Genomic DNA, 11,883 nt, shown 5'->3' on the forward strand with positions numbered 1-11,883 from the left:
AAATGATTACAGAATATTGAAACAATTGAAATTCAACAAATGACAGTAGAGAAAAATGCAACAAAAGGGTGAATATGGACACAATTTAATAAAATGATATAGTTGGAAAGAAGGGAAAGCAGCAAGCTACAATAACATAAGGGCTGTGAGCTTCAGTGAAAGAGGTTGAAATATTATCACCTAACTAAATAAGAAAGTGTGAAATGAAACTGGAAACTAGCTATATTAAAACTATTTTACAAAAGAAAAACATACGGCGATAATTTTGCTCAGTGAAGAAATGAACAAATACGATAAAGTTCTAAAGAGAAGAGTAAAGGAAAGAATAGAAACAGTACAACTCGTCTTCAAAGCGATACCACAGAAGAAAATTGCTAATATTCAAAAAGTTTGGCCTCCGTAGTGGGAGAAAAAATTTGATTTGGAAACGTTTGAAACAGAGGGGAGTGAGTATGAAGATAAGAAAAATCATAGAAAGCATAAAATTAAAAAGAACTTGAGATGATATGAGAAAAGAAAGTAAACAGTACGAGGACGTTAAGAAGAGAAAAGGTTAAAATGAGAGTACGTTTAAGCCCTGTGTTATTCATTAACGAGTTAATGATATACTGGGGGAGAGCAAGGCAAAAGTGTGCCAAACATGAAAATGGTTGGCGAGTTGAGGCGGATTGAACGATCATCAGATCTTAAACATGTCCCAGCGATATGCAAATAATCGTCTAGAGCAAGGAACATTAATATTAATATAGACATAACTAAGAAAGTGGTGAAGCAAGAAGAGGAAATAATCAAAGCAGACCTAGGCGAAGTGAAGCTCAAACGGGTGCAAAATGTTAGTTCTTGAGATTGTAAATACTCGGAAATTAAAAYTATGAARTAAAAACTGATGAAAGAATTAGYGCAACAGCTATAGTTTACCATGGCAGAACTTCGATAGACGAAAGATTTTAAATAAATAAAAAAAWTTGGAAGARAGGGCWTTGTAAACAATACAAAAATGAATATAGTGATAGCTCTTRACTACCTATTGATAGATAATTCGTCTCTTAAGCAAGAAAGCTGAAGAAGGAGACCTGAGGAAATGATGTCTTAAAAATCACATACAAAAGGCAAGAAKYWGAAGGCRAAACACATAASAAAACGATTTTGAAAAAATACATATTTAAGAAACATTTGTCAAACCGGTACYSGTKTATTGTATGGCAACKAGAGTTGGGAACTAARAAAGGCTCTCAAGAGTAAAATTCAGACAGTGGATATTAAATATCTGGGAAGAATYAAGAGTGTCCTCAGAAGGGATAAAMTACCAGATAAGAAAGGAACGAATAGTGGAGTCATTTGTACATTATGCAGAACTTAYGGGGCAGAAAAGGGTAGTGGGAAGGAGGAACAAGWGGCCACAGAAAATATAAAAGCACAAATTTTAAAAACGATCTACTAATAAAACTATAATTAAAAACGGTTCAGTTTTATACTGAAATAGAAAAAATGTTGTGCAACAATTTTTTGACTAATATTATGCAACTTGAAACCTCAATTTGTCCGGTACTTTTGAAAAATGTAAACATGTCGATGAGGATCAGCTTTAAATGCAATTTGCAAAAGTAATTAATTTGAAGCTGGAACCGCACGAATTATTCCCAAAAAAAACCAATTTTATTTGAAATTATAAAATGCAAATGTTCAATTTGAAAATACAATGGAAAAAGCTAATAGGGAAAGTAGATACATTAGCGAAATTTCCTTTGCGTATCGATATTTGCGGGGTATGTGATGGAAAGTAAACATATTAGCATTGTAAACAGCTCAAAAAAACCACTGGCGAAATAAACAATCCGCGATGACCCAATGAAAGCAATTCCATTTGAACTAGGTTTGCATAAAAGTTGGGTAAAGCGACCAATGCCCTCATCAGCCCTTTTTATGCATACTCTTATAGATTTTCTAGCTGCTTTAGGAAGTCAAACAGAACAAAACCAGACGCTTTCGATCACGACTTTGTCGACCATCAATATGGTAGTTAATTCTTGATTATTCCACTAATAAGACAACCCAATTACCGAAAGCTTTAATCAAAAACAAGTCCAATCCCTTTCTTGTCTAGTTGGGTCGCATTTGTATGCATTTGAATTAACAGGGAGAATGGAACGGGCAAATTTAGGTATCGAAATGAATCCTTTTTGCCATCCCTTTTCAGGGTGATTGACGCAACCCTCATATTAAATCCGTTTCGGGCCCGTATCGAAATTTTACGACTCCTTCTATATATATTGGATTGAGTAATATCCATAAATCTAAAAAAAAGTAAATGCAAAGTTGGATTCGCTGGTTTGACGGAATACATACGCTAATCTACACAATCGCTGGTAGGTAACAAGAGCCCTTAAATTAAATTAAAATCTGCAAGTTTGCCTAAAGGAAAAACACTTTCGCAATTTATCGAGCGAGGTTAACGATTTCGGGGTCTGGATTTACTGCCAGCATCCAATTAGGCAAAAAGCTCAATTTTTACCACATGGGCAGCATCTTGCCTCTTAAAACTCCAACAATTTTGTCAAATGCATATTTCTCCTTCAACTTGTAGCCACGGAGTAATAAATTGCACATTAAGCCGCCTAGTGTAAAAGCAATTACTTAGTGAAGCCAACTGTAACGGCATTCATTAAAAGTTCTGCTAAAAATACTTTGACCGACTGAATTTCATCCTCATCAGCGTAAAAACAGCATTCTTTCAGCAAGAGCTCAATCAATCTGTACGCTTGCTTTAATCGCCCGATAAGAACCGTGATTGATTGCATTTGTTGATGTTCCATCGATGAAATCTCCAAAGGGCCAAATTGACAACGGAGAGTTTAAAAAGCCGCAAAATGTACCCACGAGGCAGCATTTACCAATTAAAAGTTGGAAAGTTGCCCTCCGAATGTGGGCCATGAAATATCGATGGGAATCGGTTAGATTCTTCAGATCCCTTGTTTTATTTCCAGATGTAATCAGTGTGGTTTCAGGTAGAGCTAGAGTCCCCCGAATAAAACAAATGGCGACTTCAGTTTCTTTAGGTTGGTTGATTTCGTGCAATTTGTTCTTTGGTTGATAGATTAGAGCCTTTGCGAATGCTTCCATTTGAATATATGCACATGCATTCTCTAACTTTAGACTGTCAATATTTTCTCAGTCGGTGGTCGGATTTGAATAATTTTTTCATCGAATCATATCTCTATTCTTGAACAACATTTTTGGTCAAAGTTCAAATATTTCTGCGGGCAATATGGGGGTAGTCCAGAGAGAAAAGTTTACCATGTTATATTTTTGTGAACGATCACATTTTCCGTGCGATATTTAGTGAAACTTTTTTATCTGCAAATTAAGTTTCTGGAAAAAAAGCTGTGTAAACAACATTTGTTTATGCTCTCTGTTCTGTCAATTAAGTTGTTCAAGTTTTTGTTTCCTTTAAGATAAACTATTCTCATTTTTACGTCTAAGGTGGTTATTTTTTGTTTTGCTTTCTTACGGAGTTACATACGTAATTACATACAAAATGAATTTTGAGCAGAAAATCTGAGATAACGGTTATAATAAATAATATCTTTCGAAATTTTCAAGGCAAACAGACGATGAAAGATCCAAATTACTCAGAAGACATGATGCTATAACACCGTGTCCCTTTTTTCTGTCTGAGCTGTCCGATATTGTCTGCAGATGTACTTGAACTTTGACTAAGAAAATGTGACATTAATTAAACACCATGTAGATTATCTTTATTTGATTCTTGTTGCCTATCTTCTAACTTAAATTTTGTCAAAGAATGTGGATCTATCATTCAGTAAAAACACTTCTCAGATCGGATGGCCGATTAAGAAAATATTCAGAGTCAAAGGTAAAGAAATATTTTAAATACGTGTTAAATTTGCGGCTCAGTAAAAATATTAATTTAAAATTTTTAACCCCCTGTTATTTAAATTTTCTCAGGAGTATACTCTCATAGTTGAAACAGTTTTAGTTCAACGCCCTTTATCTACAATGTAATCCGGGCTAAACAACCGTTTTAACGAGTGAAAAGGCATAAAAAATAGGTAGACTTTGCCAAAAAAACTAAAAAAAGGGTGCAGATGCCTAAGTCAATTTTAATAAAAGACATCGAAGTACAAAATACAAAAACTTATCAATAAATCGAATCCGATGCTGGCATGTAATCCGAGTTGTCTGCTGGTTGCTTCGTTATACGATCTAGGCATCACACTAAAATGTTTTTCAACAGTAAACACTCGCAAATTGAGTTATTTTATGTTTATATCTATAAATGAACAATTTTGGGGGATTTTTTTAAAGAAAATCAAACTCTATGTACAAAATAATAGAAATTCTTCCCAAAACAGCTGGATTTAAAGTGGGAATCCTCCATGCTGTTTGCTATGCTATGGATGTGCTTATTGCAAAATCTGCAGATAATTTCCCAATGTTATAATGATTCTTTTAACACTTTAGCCTAATTATTAACTATGCTCATGAACACCGAGAAGACAGCAGGTAAAAAGCTTCAAATATCTCTGAGCAGAATTTGCAGGCCATGAAAGTTGCCTTAAAGAAGTAAGACATGAAACAATGAAGACGACAGAAGTTCAGGATGCCTGAAATAAATTGTTTCTAAGGACAAACACCCTAATGCCAAAAGCAGGATGGACTTTTTAACTGAAATAAATAATCGCTATCGTAAAAGGCAAACCTGATTGCCCACATTGAGACGAACAAAAACTAATTTTTATTAGTATTTTCATCTAAACTTTGTTCTAAGTGTTTTATGCGCCGAGTTTGCTGTTTACTTTACTTATAGCAGCTTTTTTACTCGAGGGTCCATGACGTGACTAAATCTACGATTCTCAATTAGCCCATAAACTAAAGACTGAAATTAATTACTGCGGGAATTTCTCTAAAAGACGCACGAAAAACACTTTAGCCGAGTGAAACTCATCTTTATCAAGTGACTGTTTGAGCCGCAAAAACAACGTTCTTTCAGCACGAACCCAATACTTGCTTTCCTAAAATGGTCCAATAAATACCGTGATTGATTGGTTTTGTTAAAATATCTAGAGAAGTAAATTGGCAATGGGAAGTAAGTGTCTACGAGTTACACGGATCAATTAAAAAGTTAGAATGAAAGTTTGAAAATTCCCTCCAATGGCTCAATTGTTCTCAGTTTCATCTCTGATAGCCCGGTATTTTATGGTAAAATTGATATTAATTTGTGTTGAATTAATTATTAGAAGCTATCGAGGATAAAAAAAACCCTAACCGTGGCCTCGCAACCAGGCATAAAAAAAATGTAATGAAAAAGATTTAGAGCAATACAAAAGCCATAACAGATAAGATCTGCTCGAGAAAAGCCTACAATTTGTAAATAGGAAAGGCCATTCTTGTTGATTGAGCGCAATTTTATAAGGCAATAAAACGGACCAATTAAATTTGATTGTGTACATCGAGCTCCATTTCGTTTTTACCAGCGTTTTTTAATATTGATTCCAGAATTTTTTTAAATCAATGTGTTTGCCCAGGTTTTCGACATATTTCCTATATGAATTATATGACCAATTTTAAACAAAAATTATTCGTATGTTTTTCAAAACCTATTTTAATTCTTTAAAAACAGTTGTTCGAACTCATATTTTACCACGCTGGACGGTTGATTTTACTAATTATTATTTGCCAAATTGCGGAAAACTTATGAATGAACTGCAGACATTGATTCTTCATGTAAGATCACCTTACACCCAGACCATGAACCTAAGTTGTAAAACAGTGTGCTTAGAATTAAAGATACTTTTAACTAGTGATTGGGTTAAATGAAGTGCAAGCTCCAATTTAATCGAAAATAGGTTCACTGGAGAGAATTTCGAAGCTAAGCTTATTCAAGCAGCGCCACCATACTCGAGAACATTTAGACAATGTGAATTGCGCCACCAAGATGAAAGTTTATCCAAATTGATACCTAGCACAAGTTCTCTTCATTGATCGTGTCAAACAAATTTATTGGGATGCACAAAACAATTTCTAATAATATTTGACTTTAAAGCTAATTGTTTGAGAACGCAGAGAAGCTGATACGAGCAACGTGTGTAGACCGTATTCTGAAAGGAAATAAAATTTTAAACTAAACTAGATAAAACTAAGATGCTCACAAAAGTTGAAACCAAGAGAATACAAATCCTTTTTTCAATTATGTGGAAAACATTTGTTTCAGGCAAAGTGCCGGATCAGTAGTGATTACATTTTTATCTTCTCTCTACAGTAGTTTTGCTTTTGTACTTGAGCTGTCTCTTAAGCATGGATCCAGACTTGTTTGTTAGAATTGCTCAGATTTATTGAAACTAATTATATTTTATATAATGTATTAATTATTGTACAAATCGGGTTTTTTAAGTGATACAAGGCTATACTCAGAAACTATTACCAAGAGGTTTATAAAGATTTGGAAAAGTACAATCAACATTAAAATTCCAAATAAATTGCTGAATATTTTTGACTGTGAAGTTTGATTCTATAAGAAAAAGTACGTCTGTCTACAAATGTCTACATGTAGAAATTTTAGTCCCATATTCATCAAGTGCCGTGTAGACACGTGAATTCATGGGCAAAAAATGGAGGATGGCGCGCCAGCTTGCAAAAAGCTGGTAAGGATTTTTTCTGATTTATAAATTCTTTAGTTTTAACTAAGTTTAATTGTTGGAAAAGCAATTTTTGAATGCTTGAAGGATTCTTCTTTACTTTTATTCTAATGTCCTGGTTAAAACTCTGAAACCCAATTATCTTGATTGAAATAACTTTTGGGGATAATAATCATCCGTTATTTGCAACTCCTTCATAACCAGCCACCACAGATAAAATCGTTAATTAACCTTTTTTGACTTCTACTATGGCAAACTATTGTAAATGGCTTCGCTTCGGCACAGTCCCAGCAATCATTTAGGAAAATTTAACTGTGCGATTTTCCAGGAATGACCGGATTCTATAATTGATTGATTTGCACTTTCTTCATTTGCACAGCAAGTAAATCATCAAAATTTTGTTTTAAAAACTATATTAAATCACTCGTCGGTATGTGAACAGATCGATTTATTCGAATGTAAGCCCTGTTTATAATTGTCCCGTCCAGTATCTTTTCAGCATTAATTTCGTCGCGCTCAGCAACCATTTATTCCTTAATAAGTCACGTTGTTTTAATTATTTAGACCTCGACCGTGTACTCCCTGTTTGTTTTTCGTTTTCATTTACATTTCCATTGGCCAATTAGAATACTTTATTTAATTTCAATTTTTTTTATGTAGCTTCAAACGTTCATTCCTGTATGCAAAGGGGATCGATAAATATCAGTTTTGCGTAAAAGTTTTCGTTTAAAACAAACATGTGTTAATTTTTAATAATTTTATGTTTATAAGGTTACCAATCACACTTTTACATTTATTTGTTATTTACTTTCCCCCAATAATTTAACTTTCATGCTCTTTAAGTCTGGTTTGGTTTGGTTAAACTTAGTATAGTTAGCTGCACTTTTTGCTGCATATTTAGCTGTAGAACTTAGAATATTATTTTGGAACCCGATCAGAACCTGAATTACAACTGCAACTTGTGCTGCTTCTTAATGTATGATTATAATTTTGTTGTCTATTTACATACATTTTACTAACTTAACTGTTTATATGTTTCCAATGTCTTAAGTTTTCGTTGTTTTAATTCCAGTCGCTGCGGGTTTAATTAACCAGCACTTGCCTAGAAAATTGTCCAGGCGACCAACTTTTTGAACATTTCCACCTGTTCACTGCATTGTATGAAAAACTGCATTAAATCTGCAGCAATTTTTTCATTTTTTTCCAGGATTAGTATCATTTCGACTACCGCAACGATTATATTAACCGAACCTGCAAAGTGCGATTTTTTTGGTAAAATAGCAAATCCCGATTTGCATCACGCCCGCATGCACCGACAAAGTCAAAGTTTGCAAAATTATTTTGTTATGCAGCGACTCGACGCCGTACTAAAAATTCCAATTAAGCCATTCGCGACGTGCTCCAACTTCATTTAAATACATTAAGCGAACATGGAGAAGAATTTTAAAATTATTTCGGACCTCCCAGCTCCATTGAACCTGAATAAGAGGTCATTGCAATTGTTTAACAAAATCGAAAGAACCCCTACATGGAGCACTGGAAGAACTGTGATCAGGCTCCAATAGGCCCGACACCGGTTCTTGAGGTGCCTGAGATCAGCTCCTACTTACTCACCAAAATTTAAAATAAATTCAACCTACTTGAGAGGGATTATCCAGGGTGGTCTCCGATAAGCTCTGTCCCCTATCAGCATAAGACGTCTGCACGCGGACCTCGGCCAGTACGTCTCTGGAACCATCTCGAGACAGGGACGTATTAAAGTCTGTTCTGGAGAAGCTTTTGAGTAGCAGCTTCTGATGATTGGTGGGCTGGAAATGGCTGGGCTGAAACCTGCACAAAGACTTTCAGCCATTGGAACTCATTGTAGCGAACTAAATGACCTGCATAAGTTCAGTCCGTCCCTGCAAGGACCAGGGGGGCCGCAATTGTTGCCCGTTTGCACTGTAAACACCGAACCGGCCCTGCTGCTTACATTACCCCTTGCAGCAGCCATAACATAGCTCCACATTGCCACAATTCATTGCACTCCTTTCCTTGAAAAAAAACGAGAAAAAAATTAGCTCGCAAATCTTTCGGCACATTCATCTAAACGTATCCACATCTGATCCTCCAAAAGGAAAACTTTCCGCCTTGTCTTGAGTGCTTGTAAAGCCGTGTTTTCCCCGGATAATCGCTTTTCCATCAGTTTTCCAGATCAATTTTCCTGATGGGGCTTTTTGTTTATTTGCCTTCTGCTTTGGAGGCTTTAATAACTACAGTCAAGACGCGGCGTTACGAAGCCGAAAGAAAAAAATGTAAAACGAAAAGCAAAAGTTTAGATGGTTGAAAAATTCCATTTGGAAAATTAAGGCGAATTCCAGTTATCTATGATTGCTTAGAAATTTTTTTAAAATTAAATAGTACTGTTAAAAAGGTATCTTTTATACGTCTTATAAAATTGGAACTTATCGCTTTATGCTAATTTATTATTTCTTTGTCAAACTTAATCCTGGCGTCTGCTGTTTTTCTCTAAACTTTATTTTACTGCTAGTTTGGTACCACTTTTTTCGCAGAATTGTTTCAATATTCGGTATTTAATGCTTTAATCTATACTCAATATCGACTAAAATTTTCGAATTCAAGACACCTTCAGGGATTTTGTGATGAGTTTCCAAACTTATGCAATAGTAAACCACATGCATCGGCTTTCAGCAACGGCCAAGAAAAATCGATTGTGTTTAAGTCCTGAAAGTGAGAGCGTTTTCCTTTTGGTAATTTATTCGGAATGCCCTTCTGAATATGTTCTGATAGTTTCGAATTGCGAACACCTTCAGGATAGTTACATTAATTTGAAAACTTCTGCGATCATAAACGATTTCTCTCGAGTATGAGCAATCATTGAAAAATTTGGTTTTTATAAAAACTACAAAAAGAAAAGACCATTTTTACTTTTGAAATGTAAACGACTTAAAAAAAAATTGTCTCTTAAAACTACAGAAAGTGAGCGCAAAATCTACTTAAAATATTCCGAAAGTCTCAGACAACTTCAGGATTATTTTTATTAATTTCCCAACTTATGCGATTTTAAACACATCGATCGACTTCCAGCAACCGTAAAAATATATATTTTTTAAATCAATAGTAAGTGAGAGCGGTTTTGCTGTGTGAATTAAATGTTCAAAATCTGCTAGATATGTGTGAAAAGCTTCGAGTAGAAGACACCTTTAGGATTTTTTTCCTAAATTTACAAAGTTATCCGATTACCGACTATCAGGAACGGTCGGGAAAAATCGGACTTTTTAAAAACTACTGAAAATGAGATGAGTTTTTGGTTCAGCTATTTATTGTGCAAACTCTACTGAATATGTTCTGCAAATTTCTAATTGAGGACGCCAGCAGAATTTTTTTATTAATTTGCAAAATTTTGAGATTATAAACAACATTTATCGACTTTCAGCAAAAGGTAAAGAAGTCTTTAAAATTACAGAAAGTGAATTAATTTTTGCTCTTGAAATTGAAAGCGCAAAATCGGCTTAAGATTTTGCTGAAAATTTCAATTCGCGAACTCCTTCAGGGACATTTTTGTGAATTTCCAAACTTATGCGATTTTAAACGACTTGCATCAAGTCAGCGATCGTCGAGAAAAATAACTAAAAAAAAAACAACAAAGAACGTTTTTGCTCTGAAAATTTAATAATCRAAATAAACGTAATTTGTTTTGGAGGTTTGGAATCGAAGACATSTTCAGCKATKTTTTWATGAGTTTTCTAAACGTATGCGATTATTAACATTCATCGACTAAGTGCAACCGTCGATAAAAATAAAAGTTTTTGAAAATCCGAAGAAAGTGTCACTTTCTGCTTCATTTCGCATTCATTTCCGAATGCGCAAAGTCTAGTTAATATGTTCTGAAAGTTTCAAACGGGGGACATCTTCAGGAGATTTTTGATGAATTTTGAGGCTTATGCGTTTATAAACGACATCCATCAACTATTTGCAATCGTCCACAAAAAAAACAATTTTCTCCCAAACCACAGGAAATGCGAGCATTTTAGCTTCTAGTGTTTAATGTGCAACATCCACTTAATATAACACCTTCAGGGATCGATTGATTTCGAGATCTCCATTCATTACTAAATTGTTAATATGTAATTTATTTTGAACCTTCTGTTGAACTTTGTTGGACTTTTCGAATCGTCTTTGTAAGTTGTCTAACAGCTGAGATCAAGATTGAAATTTGCTGGCTTTCTGAGATTTTGCATTTTCTAGATTTTGATTAGCTTTGTTTTATTTCCTTTCATTTCAGTTTCAATATACAGAGTGGATACTATTTTGATCATAGCACTAAAAAGTTACGGTTAGTTTAAGTTTACTTTTGATACTAAATACAATAAATTCGGTCCTTTATACTTGTTCTCCTCAAGTGTGTTGCTAAATTTAAATGTTGTCCAAACTTTAAATGCCTTCATTGGTCTCTTTTTTTAATTTTATTTAATTCTTTATATTTTTGTACTTGTTCACTTTCTGATATTAACTAAAAGACACTTTTCGTTGAAGATTAAAACTAATTGCGTACTTTATTTCTACTGCCTTGATTTTAATTCGCTTTTGACCATATTTTTATTATCATTTGGACGACTTGTTTATATTTGATACCCACATCTTCATTCTTTTCTATGGTATTATGTTTGATCGAAATTGCCCTGGTGTATTTAGATTCTGCTTTTGAGATTTTATTAATCGGATGATTGGGGTTTGATTTTTTACACCTTAAGATCAATCGGATATTTTTTTCTTTCTCGCCAAGAATTTAATGTAAAATTTGACAAAGGGCTTTAATACTGATTGTCATTCTTCTCTTACTTAATTGTGCAGTTTTTCTTCTCGTCGGTTGTTCGGAATTGTTAAGGCTTACATGAAGTTTTTTTTGTAATTAATTGGTTTAAATTGCGAATTTGTTGTTTACCGTGCTTCTGGTTCTACATCATTTTCATATTCACCTTAAACATAGTTTAGCTGTTCTTCTTTCGTTATTATTATATCAGTATATTTACTAATTAATTGAAATCAGTTGACTAGTTTTTTTCACCTTCCTTTATTTTAGTGTTTTGCAGCTTCTGCTTTGTGGCTTTTAATATAACTAATAATAGCAATGTTTCCTTATTTTCGTGTAATTGCTTGATATTTTTAACATCAATTTTTGCTACCAGTGTCTAAATTATTCTCAATTTCTAAATTTGTCTTTATT

At 33.9% G+C, this 11,883-nt stretch overlaps 1 protein-coding gene across 1 annotated transcript in view; it reads right to left on the bottom strand.

Annotated features, from left to right (window-relative positions):
- The window catches only part of LOC125504044 (cyclic nucleotide-gated cation channel subunit A-like), a gene marked incomplete at both ends in the record, with an annotated part of 36,797 nt that extends 28,108 nt beyond the window's left edge, over window positions 1–8,689 (bottom strand). The window contains 2 exon segments of the mRNA XM_048665366.1: window positions 8,297–8,486; window positions 8,537–8,689. Coding sequence (XP_048521323.1) covers window positions 8,297–8,486; window positions 8,537–8,664 — 318 coding nt within the window.
- Window positions 8,690–11,883: the final 3,194 nt, after the last annotated feature.

This window comes from Dendroctonus ponderosae, unplaced genomic scaffold (assembly GCF_020466585.1).
Source record: "Dendroctonus ponderosae isolate FM_Combo_2020 unplaced genomic scaffold, Dpon_F_20191213v2 Dpon_F_20191213_33, whole genome shotgun sequence".
Classification (NCBI taxonomy): Eukaryota; Metazoa; Arthropoda; class Insecta; order Coleoptera; family Curculionidae; genus Dendroctonus; species Dendroctonus ponderosae.